The sequence below is a fragment of the Podarcis pityusensis genome (genome assembly GCF_964106645.2).
Source record: "Podarcis pityusensis genome assembly, chromosome: 11".
NCBI classification, from domain to species: Eukaryota; Metazoa; Chordata; class Lepidosauria; order Squamata; family Lacertidae; genus Podarcis; species Podarcis pityusensis.
The window spans coordinates 45,939,005-45,953,582 of NC_138036.1; the positions used below are offsets into that span (position 1 = coordinate 45,939,005).

Consider the following 14,578-nt stretch of genomic DNA (forward strand, 5'->3'; position numbering starts at 1 on the left):
TACTGGAGAACTGTTACTGAGTGGAAGTGGAAATACTTTCCAATTGTTGCCGAAAAATACTTCAAGGGGGATTTTGGTTGTAAGATGTGGAACAAAATGAAGAATCAACAAAACTGAAATATTGTAGTTTCACACCATCCCCATCTTGAGGGGGGAAAATACCGTAATTACAAAGTCATTATCTAGTGATATTTCAAGTTGGCTGCTTTTCAGTTCAGTTTAGTATGGAAGTAACTTCATTAACTGTGAAGCAATAAGAAAAGTTTTTGTCGAGTGTAGACCTGGGGTCACTGATGGTGCAATAGCACCTTTGAGGACTTCCCTTAGGGCCTATGAAGGCTCTGGGTCCCTCCTCACTGAAGGAATCACAAGGTGGTGAGGTCTGATAATTCCTTGCTCCCATTGAAAGTTACCTAGGGCTAGAAGGGGAAACTGGAAGAGAAACATATCCCATTTCCCCTTTCAGCTCTATGTCCTTTTCCAGACTCAGGTTGGCACCTGAGGAGCTAAACAAAAACTGGAGAAACTGAGGGAGTAAAAGGGCAAGGTGAATGATCTGGAAGTCTTGTGGAGGGGGTGGGGAAAGTGACTAAGTGGGGTGACACAGTCAGGGGAGAAAGAGAGAATGGAGTGCGGGAGAGAGATTAAAGAATATGCTATGGGCAGATAAGGACACAAATCAGATCCAATTAAACTTGAAATTGTATAGCCACCATCAAACCAAAGACCACGTCTCTCAGTATTGATTACCAGAGCACAAAACAAACAAGCAAAAACAAATGAACCATAGATCTGAGGCACAGTTCCATATGGATCCTCATATTTCTTTACTAAGGCTTCCCACAAAACCATCACCAGGTCACAGGTCAGTTCACTGTGTCCTATGATCTGTTGGTGGTTTTGGTGACATCTTATGTAAAAATAAGTAAGGATTTGTGTATGCATACAGATGCCTTTGGGAAGAGCCAAGCTGTCCGATCATGTTACAGAAAATTGTGTTAGATATTTTATTCTGGCCTGATTTGGAACTTGGTCACTGTGTTCTAAATCTTGATCTAATTATAAAACGTCCATATCACTTAATTTTGAAAATGAGAAGACAAGACCTTGATTCTAGAAGCATGACTTCACAATCACACTGTCTATTCCAGAACCTCCACACAGCTCCATTGGCTTCTTCTGCTTGTAGTTTTGTAGTGAACAGTCTCAGCGTTCCATACCAAGGAAATATGTAAGGGTCAAATGCTGAAAAAACAGATTGGCAGTGAACAAACCACCAGTAGGCGAGAGGCGTCTTGTTCTTGGGTGCTCTCCTGCAGTGAGAGCCACTATCAAAAGTGAGAAGTCATCTGAATATATGACTGCAGTCAGATGGCACTTTATTCCATATTCCAGACCCTCCAAGTGTCCCTATTTTCCAGGGACAGTCCCAGATTTACAAAAACTGTCCTGGTTTCTAATTTGATCCTGGAATGTCCCGCTTTTCCTTACATCCCTATTTTCATCAGAGAATTGTTGGATGGTATGGCATCATGCGACTCCTGAGGCAAGGAGATAAGTATACAATCTTTAGAAGACACTTGAAGGCAGCCCTGTATAGGGAAGGATTTATTATCAATGTTTCATGCTTTACTGCATTTTAATATATGTTGGAAGCAACCCAAAGTGGCTGGGGCTACCCAATCAGATGGACAGAGTATAAATAATAAAATAAAGAAGAAGAAGAAGAAGAAGAAGAAGAAGAAGAAGAAGAAGAAGAAGAAGAAGAAGAAGGAGAAGAAACAGGACATCTCTATTTTAATTTGAGAAATGTTGGAGGGTACAATATTCTTGATGTTTCTTTACCAATTAATTTCCTCATTTTATGTCATCTTTCACACAATGTAAAAGGCGCTTCTAGTGTAACCTAGTGGAAGTCTAGTGCTAATTTCTGTTTTAACTGCTTCCAGAAAAATATCCATTTGCAACCCTGTAAACCTGGGAAATTGTGGGTGTTTTGTGGGATGAAATTGGGATGTTAAGCCAGCATACAGTTTGCTCCTGCTATTTTAATATTTAGTGCAACATGACAGTGTATCGATCAAAAAGCCGCAGTTCCATAACACAACAGGTACTTGTGTAAAAGGAACATCAGAAATTGGGACAGAAGTGCTTGCATTATAATCTGAAAAACTTAATACAGTAAACACCAAATTTGAATGCCTGAATGGGTCAGGAATTGGCAGCATAAGAGGTTGCTACCTGATCAGCCAGTTTTCACTATTGTCTGAAGTATCTCCCATGATACTCTTTCCAAGCAAAACAGTTTTGGAGAATATGCAAGGGTTGGGGAACCAGACCAACATGGGACATGGACCACCCAATCCTCTGCATGTTTACTCAGAAGTAGGCACCTGAGTTTAATAGATGTAACATCAGTTAACCATGCCTAGCATAACAGCATGGGATAATTGGGTTTTTCTTTTTAAAAAAGATACAATGGATGCATTTGGATTTGGAAAATCTGTGTTCAATAGTTCCCCAGCTAGGAATTTCACTGGAAGTACATTTTGCTCTTAGAAGCTTAATTCTTAGAAATAGGACTTCTTCTTCTTCTTCTTTGGCGATCACTCGTAACCGAGTAAGATTGTCTTCCATGAACACGGTCTTAACAGTGAGTCCATAAGTGACTGTGGAGGCCAATTCTGAATCCACACGTCCTTCCACAGTGGGGACATAGGTTTCCAGGTGGGAATTGATCACGGTGGGGGTTTGCCAAGCATGCCTTCCTCTTAGCATGTTTCTCTCTTTCGTCCTGAATTTGAGCATCTTCAAAGCCCATGACACCTTCGGTAAAGGCTGTTCTCCAACTGAGCACTCACAGGCTAGTGTTTCCCAATTTTCAGTGTTTATACTACATTTTCTTAGATTTGCCTTGAGAGAGTCTTTAAACCTCTTTTGTTGACCACCAGCATTACGCTTTCAATTTTTAAGTTCGGAATAGAATAGCTGCCTTGGAAGACGATAATCAGGCATTTGCACAACATGAGCAGTCTAACGAAGTTGATGTTAAAGAATCAGTGCTTTGACACTGGTGATCTTTGCTTCTTCCAGTACACTGGCATTAGTTCGCCTGTCTTCACAAGTGATGCGTACAGTTTTTCGGAGACACCATTGATGGAATCTTTCAAGGAATTGGAGATGGTGTTTAGAAGTGGTCCATGTTTCACAAGCATACAGCAAGGATGGTAGTACAATAGCTTTGTAAACAAACATTTTGGTTTCCATGCAAGTGTCCTGGTCTTCAAACACTCAGCTCTTCAATCGGGAGAAAGCTGAACTCGCAGAGCTCAGGCAATGCTGGATTTTGGCATCAATGTCAGCCCTTGTGGAAAGAAAACTGCCCAGGTAGGAGAAGTGATCAACACTTTCAAACGTTACACCATTGAGTTGGATTTGTGGCACTGCAGAGGGGTTGTTTGTGCTTGTTGGTGCAGCACTTTGGTTTTTTGGATGTTGAGCAATAGGCCAAGCTTTTCATAAGCTTCTGCAAAGATATTTAGGATGGTTTGGGGATCATCCTTTGAGTGTGCACACACTACGTTGTCATCAACATTCTGAAGCGCTATGATGGAAGTTATGGTAACCTTACTCTTTGCTTTCAGCCTACTCAGATTAAAGTGCATTCCATCTCTTCGATATATGGTTTCTACTACGGTGGGGAGTGTGACCAAAAAGTTGGTTTTGCTGGACAGGTTGGATCAGCAAGTGTTTCTTTCCCCCTTTCTTTCCCTGCCGGCAAATGGTTAACAAACGGCAGCCTCTGATTGGCCATGGTTCCAGGAGGGAGAGTTTAAAGAAGAGGATTTGAAGAGTTGAGTTGTGGAAGGTGGGCTGGAATTGAGGTTGAAGAGGTTGGTCTGTTATTGCTTAAAGTACCTCAGGAGCAGGATTGTTAAAGCGGGTGGATAACTGAAAGAAAGTATCATCGTATGAAGGAACCACACCTATAATGCAAAAACAACTGAGGATGAATTTAATTGAAATCGCACTGTATTCCTGAAGTAACCTAAGTTGAATCCATTTGTGTTATTTACATTCTTGCCTTAAATAAATCTTTACTGTTTATTTAAAGAAAACTGGTCTGAGATTCCAACTTACTAGTTACCCCCTCACAAAGGTCTAAAATTTTAAGGGGAAAGAGAAAGAGACCTTCAGGTAAAGGGTTGTTCAGTGAGGTGGGGGCAATTTATCTAAGTGAGAGCGGGTCCAACGGCGTGTGGGGAAAAAGTGCCAACACGCCCGTCACAGGGAGTTTCCCTTCGACAAAGTGTAGGATTATGGCAATGAAAATAGTAAGTAGAGTTGGGGCGATAACACCACCCTGTTTAACACCTGGTCCCACTGTGAATGCCCAATACATGCATTTGTTTCTTTGGTTATAAACTTCCATAGAGAACTAATTGACAGCTAGCCTGTGGATCCCAGTGCTTGACTCTCAGGTTGTTGCTACATTACAACCCTGAGGAGGATGGCGAGAGATAGGTCATGGTGGCATGGTGGCAATCTTAACCTAGTCTGTGGGAGTCCTTGAGGCAATATTCAAACTGGCAAATCCCTAACCGCAATATCAGCAGTTTCTTGCTCTGCCCCCTGCAATAATCACATCATTTTCTGGAGTCAAGTATTTCCAGTTTCTACTCAGCATCCATCACCAGGCTTCTGTGTTGCAAAAAACCCCACATCTGATGTGTCACCTGCCAGAATGTTATTTGTAGAAATGTATCAAATGCCTGCCAGTAGGCGTATGTTCCTTCACTGACATGTAGCTGTGTTTGTGAGCTTTATGATGCTCATCAAAAGAATTTCTATATGCTGCCCAGTGCTGCTTCCCTAACTTTGTCATATAAATCAAAGACATTGGCAACAGAATCGAGACAAGTGCTGAATATGACTCATGCTCAGGCAGAAGTGTGGGAACTTGGGCCATGCTTTTCTTGAGGTTCCTCACATACCTTTGGCTGCCGAAGCAGCTCATCTCACCACACGCCCCTGCAGGAACCTTAACTAAGCATCCTCTTTCTGCATGTGGGCTCTGGAAGATGGATGTTTGGTGGCTGCTTCTGGGGGAGGAGGTAGCAGGGGAAAGACTAGTTTAATCCCATTCCAAATTGCAGAACCCACTGCTTGACTATTTAAGTTAGTTGCTTGACCGATTTGAAGAGGGAAGGCTAGGTTGTTCCCAGCAATTAACTGGTTTACATGGTCTGCAGCAGAGGACTCCCATCTTTTCTCTTACATGCAGAAAGCTGTTAGGGTAGTAGCGAAAATGGTAGTTCTACCATTTTAAGGTGTGTGGTTTTTTTTAAATTTGAGACAGGGTCGTTTATTCTACTTTTAAAAATTATGTCAGGTATCAGAGGAGAGGGGAGTCAAAATAAGAAACCTTCTAAGTCCGAGATCGTGATAGATCGTGATGCTGAGGCTTCAATACTTTGGCCACCGCATGAGAAGAGAAGACTCCCTGGAAAAGACCCTGATGTTGGGAAAGATTGAGGGCACAAGGAGAAGGGGACGACAGAGGACGAGATGGTTGGACAGTGTTCTCAAAGCTACCAGCATGAGTTTGACCAAACTGCGGGAGGCAGTGGAAGACAGAAGTGCCTGGCGTGCTCTGGTCCATGGGGTCACGAAGAGTCAGACACGACTAAACGACTAAACAACAACAAAGTCCGAGATGGGGAGTCTGTTTCCCTCCAGTTGACTCCAGCTCTCATCAATTGCATCGGGGGGATAGGATCTGGACTCCAACAACTTATGGAGGACCACAGGTTCCCCATGCAGGCGGGGCCTGACAGGCCTCATAAGGACTGCTGCCATTGCTGCTGCTGCCCAGGAAAACTCCCCTGCTTGAGTGCCTGAGGGCCCCGGTCCTGCCTCTTTCCACCTGGCCCAGGGCAGGCCCTGACAGGCCTCATAAGAACTGTTGCTACAACTGCTGCCCAGCAAGGACTGGGGTATTTGTGGGAGGAATTTTGTTCGGAGTTTTTGTTGTTGTTACTGATATTAACTGATATTACTGATATCAACTTTTTGTATCTTTATTTTTATGTGGAAATGGTTCAGTTTGGTTATGTAGTTTTTAATGTGTTATTATTTATTTTTATGACTACTTTGCTATGTTTGTAATCATGCAAATCTTTTCATATTGTAAGGCGCCTTGAGATTGTTTTAACTGTGGAAAGGCGGCATACAAATAATAATAAAAAAGATAATGATGATCCATGTTCCAAGTTCTTGTAGTTAATTGGATGCTTCTGGTTTTAATTAGACCAATAGAACTTCAGCTTTTGGTCCACCTGCCTTGCCCCACCCTCTAACCTTCATAAGGGAGATGTTTCAAGAGAGGAATGGGACTCTCTGCTGACCAGCCAAAGGCTTGTTGCTGCTACGGGCATTATGTGTATGCGTCTTTTGATGAACTGAATGGAAGAGTATGAGTTATGGGAGCAGAGAAAGAGTGTGTGTGAATTAGTTTGTTAATGTGGTTAATACTGTTTTCTAGATTATGAGTGATGTAATGCTTTGTGAATTTTAGAATATGACTTCTTGTGGTTGTGCTGTTTAGCTTATTTTTTAAGTTAGTAGTGTTTTATAGAAGGCAGTTGCTTTACTGGTGATTTGCCATTGTTTTGGTGATGATTTGTTAATAATTTTGTATGATTTATGCTGCAATTGGGATATTCTACTATGCCACTATTTGTTGTCTGTAGGCCGCTTTGTGATTCATGTGAGTGAAAAGTGGCAGAGAAATATAATAAATAAATGAAATTAAATGAATGAATGAATGAATTACAGTGATTTAATTTTCATTTACTGTGATTCTTCGAAGAATGCAATGAACATTTGTAGGAGCCAACTTGAAGAAGAAGAGTTTGGATTTGATATCCTGCTTTATCACTATCCTAAGGAGTCTAAGAGTGGCTAACATTCTCCTTTCCCTTCCTCCCCCACAACAAACACTCTGTGAGCTGAGTGAGGTTGAGAGACTTCAGAGAAGTGTGACTAGCCCAAGGTCACCCAGCAGCTGCATGTGGAGGAGCGGGGACAATTGTCTTCCTCTTGAAGTATATATTTATTTTCCACGCACATTTATATCCCACTTTTTATATCAAGGCTCTATAAATGTTGTTTCCAGGAGATGTCCAGACACTGACCAGATAGAGACCTGGTTAGCATCATGCACCTTCAGACTAGTTTCCCTGTGAATTTGACGCAGTCTGTTTCTGATTGTTTTCTACCTCTGAAATCTTGTAATTTAAATAGCATTTTTTTTCTCTCAGAGGAATTTCCAGTCAGATTGACAACACTATGATCCTAGAGTATTTGCATGTAAATCATAATGATACCAGCTATATTCACGAGACAACAGGAAATGGATAAACTTCACCAAATGTGTATGTGTGGGTTGTTTTTTTTAAGGTGAACAATATGGATTGAATTCACTGGTGACTTTACCTCAACCACCTTAAGTCTTCTTGCACAAATTAGGGCACCACTACTTATGACAGTCTTTTGCATCATATCCAGTGCTGTTCTGGAGGGTTCTCCAGCTATCAGTGCCAGATTTTCTGGAGGCACAAAGTCTTTGTAGGTAGGAAAGATCACCAAAAAATTGTGCTGTCTGCTAAGGCAAAGCCACCTTTGCAGACATGCCCATGGAAATGTTCCGTCAGAAAGAAAAATAGTCCTCCGCAGCAAATATTAATGCAGGAGGTATCTAATCTGGAAATGTTAAGCTTACAAGGTATGCTGACTAGTGAAATTGTCCATAAATTGTTTCAACATCTTAAATAAATTAGGCAGTTAATTTTTTATTATGAAATTTTAATAGGGAATCACAAGTTTATTAGATTATTGGACTTTATGGCTCCTGTTATGGTCAATAGAGAACTGAATGGCCTAATTCAGTTTCAGGATAAGGAAGAGAATTTATCTCTTACATCTTTTTTGTCACCTATTAAAAACTACTCAATGGGAACAATGTCTCAGATTTGTTGCATCTTGGGTGTGGAAGGCATTATAGCAATCATTCATCAAAGCAAAATCAGATTCAAATTCCTCCCAAGGTATGCCATAAAATTGCAGTGATTGATGCCTTTCTTCAAATAGATTCAGGAACACAGGCAAGGGTTGACCCTGGTGCTCTGTTAATATCTGTAAGTAAGATGCAAACTCCCCAGGAAGCCCCTGGTGCGGCAACATTGATTGGAAATAATTACAGAGGTAAACAGATCCAGCAGGTACATTACTCTAAGGATGAATTTAATCAAGCTAATACAAAGAAGACATTGGGAGGATAGTGAGGATAAGAAGCAGTTAGTCCCAAATGAAGCACAATTTTTGACAAAATGGGAGAAATATGTTAATCTGGCCTTATCTATGAGTCTCCAAAGAGGAGATTATATATACCTGTAATAATGCAACAAGAATGGGTATTGTTTGTTGGCAATGAGAAGCTGCTGTATAAATAACAACCGGGCTTTCAAAATTATAGAATTATATCATTAAATGAGTGAGGATTTCCAAGAAAGGATGGAGGACTCAAAAGGCAGATCCTCACCCCCTAGATCTAAGGAAATGGGGGTGCGTTACCGTCAGAGCTGCTTCCAGATCCTAGCTCACAGAGGATCACGCTAGCCAGCGATCATTAAACAAAAGTCTTTATTGAGTTACAGTTTCCATTCTCAAGCTGCTGCGTGCAACTCTACGTCTCATGGTTAGATCGGCGAAGCTCCATCTGAGTCTCCGCCCCCTGTACACCAGTTTAAGATTCTAGCCTTACTCCACCTCTTCCGTCTCTCCTTTCTCCTCTGGGTCCTGCTACCCCCCGGGGTCCCTTCCTTCCTGGATTCTTCTGACGCTGACGTTGACCCCCCTGACTCCTCCCCGTCTTTTCGGCGGGCTTTGGGACCTGGCTCCCTATCCGGGCTGCCAACTGCACCGCCCTCCTGTACATTTGAACTTGGCGCGCGCGCCCAGCCTTCAACCTTCCTCTCGACCGTTTCCTCGCTCCCCGATGGAGGCGTGGCCAATCCTGACTCATGTCCTCCCACTGGCAGTGCGCCGCCTGATCCCGATGCCTGGGACTCCTCCCCCCTACTGCACTCTGGTGTGGACGCTGGTCCTGATTTCCAACTGCTTCTCTCTGAGTCCCCTCTGGCCCCTTCTTCCTGGGGTGTCCCCCTCGGCACCCCCCTTGCTCTGACCATGGGAGCCCCTTTCTGTGAATCTTCCGATTTGCTGGAAAGACTCAGAGACCTCGGACCGCTGTCATCGCTAACATTACCTTCGGACTCCTCCCCCTCGCTCTCTATTTCCTCCCTTTCCTGTGCCTCTGCTCCTGAACCCCTGACATCCATCCCCCCCTCGAAGCCCCCCCTTCCCCCCTCCCCTCCTTCAGGTGTGGGTACTGGGTGCTCCGTCGTTGTGGGGGTGAGTGCCGGATACAGTTCGTCCCCCGTGGCGTGCATCCAGCCGGATAAGTCCGGCTCGTCCTCCGTGCTCTCGCCGACCTCGATTTCCTCTGCTTCCATCTCTTTGCCGCCGTGCTCGAACCCAAGGTCCTCCCCCAACACGTCCATGTCCGTCTCTCCCCCGGTCTCCTCCGGGGACGTTGCCTGCCAAGGACCCCCCAGCCACTTCCTGCGCCACTGCTCCTCTGGTCGATCGTCCCACCAATAGGAACGGTCTGAGGCTGACCCCGAGGGTGATCCCTCCGGGGAACGTGTTTCTAGTGCCGGTTCCTCGTCCGAGCTGAACCCCTGGAATGTGCTGGCTGAAAATGTGGGTGTGAAAAGCCAGTCGTCGAAATACTCGGCTGGCATGGGCCTGTGCGGGAAAAGGGCATGAAACTCGTCCTTGAGAAGAGGCTCGTCCAAGGCATAGTCCGGCACCCAACTGTTGGCGCTGGCCGGGGTACCTTCTCTGGCGAGAAAATATTCTACACCCTCTTCCCCCCATCTCGAGTCTAAAATCTCTGTGACCTCGTTGATGGGTTCCCCCCTTGGCGACCCCCTCCTTGGGGGCGTCTCCCTGAGCGGGTCTGGTGCCGTGCCCGGCTCCTGAAATCTGTGAGGTGCTTTGTAGGGCGTGAGCACTGATCTATGGAACACTGGGTGCATTCTGGATCCCTCCGGAAGTGTCAACCGGAAGGCCACTGGATTGACCTGTGCCTCGACTTGGTAAGGGCCTAGCTGCTTATGTCCGAGCTTCTTCTTCGCTAACGATCTGGCCGGCACCGCCTGGGCTGCTAACCAAACCCAGTCTCCCACCTGTATGTCTTCCCCAACCCTTCTGTGCTTGTCAGCCTGCAGTTTGTATGCGTGCTTTGCTAGTTCTAACTGCCTCCGAAGCTGTTCGTGAACCTCCTGCAACTCTGACGCTAAGGCTTCCGCTGCCTGTGGCTCCCCCTCCCCCAGTCTCTCTAATCCCGGGAAGGTTCTGGGATGCCTCCCGTTGTTGGCGAAGAACAGTGTCACCCCCGTGGACACGTGCTTCGTGTTGTTGTAGGCGAACTCAGCGAGCGGCAGGTAGTCCACCCATGTTGCCGGCTGCTGATTTGCGTAGCATCTCAGGTACTGCTGCATGATGGCGTTGACTCGCTCCGCTTGTCCGTTGGTCTGCGGGTGTCTTGCCGACGCTAGGTTGATCTTGACGTTCAGGAAACCCATCAGCTTCTGCCAGAAGTTCGAGATGAACTGTCGCCCCCGGTCGGACAGGATAGACCGTGGCAGACCGTGAACCCTGAACACGTGGTCTATGAACAGTTTGGCGGTCTGTTCCGCTGTGGCCACCTTTGCGCACGGAATGAAGTGGGCCATTTTGGTGAACATGTCCACCACCACTAGCACTGCCGTCTTGCCCCTCGAGCTGGGCAGATCCGTGACAAAGTCCAGGGCCACTCTCTCCCATGGTTCGAACGGAGTTTGCAGCGGTTCCAGCAGTCCGGCCGGCGGTCTGTGCACTGGTTTGGCCCTCTGGCAGGTGTCACACCTCGCCACGTAGTCCGCGACTTCCCCTCTCATTCCGGGCCACCAGAAGTCTCTGGCGACTAATTCCACCGTCTTCTCCTTGCCAAAGTGCCCGGCAGTGGGCGCGTCGTGCAGCTGCTGCAGTACCTTGGCGCGAAGTTCGTCTCCCGGCACGTAGATGGCCCCTTTACGGATGAGCAATCCATCTCGCAGCTGGAACTCGTCGGTCGCTGCCGTGCCCTTGCGCACCTCTGCCATCTTTGCTTGCGCGAAGGAGTCATCCTGCAACGCTCGTCGCACCGCCTCCAGGTCAACTGTTGCAGCAGCGCACGCCCACACTGTCGGTGCGAAGATGTGCATGGCGGCCGCTGGCGTTGCCTCCTCCAGATACTGTGGCTTACGGGAGAGAGCATCCGCCATGATGTTGGTGTCCCCCGGGACATACTCTATTCGGAAGTCGAAGTTCGCAAAGAACTCAGCCCAACGTATCTGCCTCTGGTTCAGGAACTGTGCCGTGCGCCAGTGCTCCAGATTCTTGTGGTCCGTGCAGACCTGCACCGTGTGCTTGGCGCCGATCAGGAAGTGCCTCCACGCTTTGAATGCTGCATGAATGGCCAGCAACTCCCTGTCCCAGATGGTGTAGTTCTGTTCAGACTTGCTGAGCTTCCTGGAGTAAAACGCTCCCGGCCTCCAAGCCCCCTGCGGGTCTTTCTGCAGCAGGACTGCTCCCACGGCTCTGTCCGAAGCGTCTGTCTCCACCCGCATCGGCCTGCTGGGGTTGACATGAAGCAGCTGCTCTTCCGACGCGAAGAGACGCTTGAGTGCCTGAAAGGACTGCTCCGCCTGCTCTGTCCAGATGAACTTCTTTTTCTTGGAGCTGAGCGTGTCCGTGATGGCCGCTGTCTGCATGGCAAAGCCTTTGATAAACTTGCGATAGAAGTTCGCGAAGCCGACAAACCGTTGGACCTCCTTCCGGTTGCGTGGGCTTTTCCAATCCAACACTGCTCGAACCTTGGCGCTGTCCATGGCGAGCCCCTTGTCAGACAACTTGTAGCCCAGGAAATCCACCTCGGTCACGTCGAATTGGCACTTCTCCAGCTTGGCGTAAAGCCTATGTTGCTGTAGCCTGCTCAGCACTTCCTTGACGTGTCTGTCATGCTCCTGCTGCGATTCCGAAAAGATCAGGATGTCATCCAAGAAACAGACGCACGTCTTGTAGAGGAGCCCCGCCAACACGTGATGCATGAAAGCTTGAAAAACATGGGAACCATTTTGCAATCCAAAAGGCATAACTCTATATTCGTAGGTGCCCAGGGGCGTGAACATGGCTGTCTTCCACTCATCTCCTTCCCGCATGCGAATGAGGTTGTACGCCCCTCGCAGGTCCAACTTGGTGAACACGCTGCCCTTCCGTACCTTTGCGAGGAGGTCGTCGATTCGGGGCATGGGGAAGTCCGATGGCTTGGTCACACTGTTCAAAATGCGATAGTCCACTACAAGTCTTTTTTGGGGCGTGTCCCGCTTCTTAACAAAGAATACCGGACTGCCCCCCGCTGCCTTGGACTCTCGGATGAAACCGCGCTCCAAATTATGATCTATGAACTCTTTGAGTTCCTGCAGTTCGTCCTCAGACATGGAATACAGCTTCCCTTTGGGCAGCGCCGCCCCCGGCAGCAGGTCAATTTTGCAGTCATATGGTCTGTGGGGGGGTAGCCTGTCTGCCTCCTTCTCGCAGAAAACCTCCAAAAATTCTGCGTACTTGTGGGGAACCGCTTGCAGCGTGCCTAGCTGCAGCTGTGACTCCTCTTCCTCTCCTTCCTGCCGGGGCACGATGCAGTGTTCAGCGCAAAAGGAAGAGCCGAAGGTCAGCTGCCTCTGGTACCAAGCCAGCGTCGGGCTGTGCTTGTCCAGCCAACTCATGCCCAATACAATGGGCGTGTCCGATAGTTGGGTGACATTGAAGCTGATGATTTCCCTGTGATTCCCAAGTCGCATCACCATTGGTGGCGTCTGCTTCACCACTTGCCCCCCTAGCAGCTCCCTGCCGTCCACCGTGACAACCTGCAGGGGCAGCGTGGCAGGCAGCAACTGTATAGCGTGCCGGTCGACAAAGTCCTGCCCTATAAAGTCCGCATTGCTTCCGGAGTCAATGGTGATTGGCACGTCCATGGTGATTCCATTGGGCAGCTGGAGCGACGCGGTGAGCCTCACTACTGGTTTGGGCGGGAGGGGGTCCATGGGCTGTAAAATCTCTGGGGACTGCTTCACTGACACGTCTGGCTGGGCCCCAGTGCCTCTTTCTCCAGCCAGACTCCGTCGTTTCCCTGCTGTGGTTGTCCTTGCTGCGTTGCTGCAGTTACCATTGCTGAGGCTGCAGTGTGCTTGTGGAGCCTCTGGGGACACTCTTTCGCCATATGCTGTGGATCATCGCAGATGTAACACTTCCTGTTCCCTCTAGGAGGCTTCGCTTTCACTGCTGCCGGTGCTAGGGCTCTGGCTGCTGACTGAGCCCTTGCACCTCCAACCTCCATAGGTTCCGCTCCTCCTCCTGGCGGAGGCGTGGATTGCGCACGCGCTGCTTCTCTGGGAAGGAAGGAGGAGCCCCTGGTTGGTTCGCGCCCTCCACGCCCTTCGTCCCTGCTCCACGGACGTTCTTCCAGCCGCACCCCCACCGCCAGCGCCCTCTGAACGATCTCCTGCGTGGTCCGGGGTCTCTCCCCCCTCGCAATTTCATCTTTAACCGAGCCGTGCAATCCCTCCCAAAACAGGTCTCTTACAGGAGCCGAATCTCTGTCCCATTCCAGAGCACTGACCAAAGCGAAAAAGCGGGCATGGTACTGCCTTACGCTGGCCCTCCCTTGCTTCAGTCCATGTATCTGCTGCCGAGCAAGATCCACGTCAATGCTTGATAAAAAGCACCCATCCATCGCTTTAATAAAGGCATCCGCATTTTGGAGCGCCGGATCCTTATCTCTCCACAAATTGCGCAGCCATGCTTTAGCATCTCCATGCAAATGGGACATGATGAATCCCACCTTCTCTTGCTCATCTCTAAAGTCTTTGTTCAGCAGTTGCAGTGCACACATTACATCTGCTCTAAAGTTGGGGTACTGTTGCAAATTCCCATCGAAGTGAGAGACCAGACCGCCTGTTCGTCTCCCCAACCCAATCCCCTCCGGTTTGGGTGTCAGTTGCCCTTGCTTCGTAAGCACTTCCAACCTGACCTGGAGATCCCTGTAGGCGGCAGCTGCGTCCTCCTCTCTCTTCCTGGATGCAAGAGCCTCGGCATTCAGTCGTGACACTGCTTCTCTGAGTTCCGCTATCTGCTGTTCGGCCGTCATATTGTCTGCCGTTCGTGAGCTCGCTAGTAGGCACCCGCTTTCTCTCCTCTCCGCGAGGCCGTAGATGCCCACAATTTTAGGGGATGGAGCTTACTGTCAGAGCTGCTTCCAGATCCTAGCTCACAGAGGATCACGCTAGCCAGCGATCATTAAACAAAAGTCTTTATTGAGTTACAGTTTCCATTCTCAAGCTGCTGCGTGCAACTCTACGTCTCATGGTTAGAT

General features: G+C 47.9%; 1 protein-coding gene across 2 annotated transcripts in view; it reads left to right on the plus strand.

Moving 5' to 3' along the window:
• The first annotated feature begins 1,233 nt into the window (after positions 1 to 1,233).
• The window catches only part of PRR16 (proline rich 16), a 157,984-nt gene continuing 144,639 nt past the window's right edge, over positions 1,234 to 14,578 (plus strand). Inside the window, exon 1 of one of the 2 annotated variants that reach the window (XM_080973087.1) lies at positions 1,234 to 1,337. Coding sequence is in view for 1 of the 2 variants with exons in the window: in XM_080973085.1 (XP_080829211.1) it covers positions 3,337 to 3,387 (51 nt within the window). In the remaining variant the exon portion in view is untranslated. Of the gene's footprint in view, positions 1,338 to 1,762; positions 3,388 to 14,578 lie in introns of those variants that run through there. The other variant, XM_080973085.1, reaches the window with a different exon arrangement.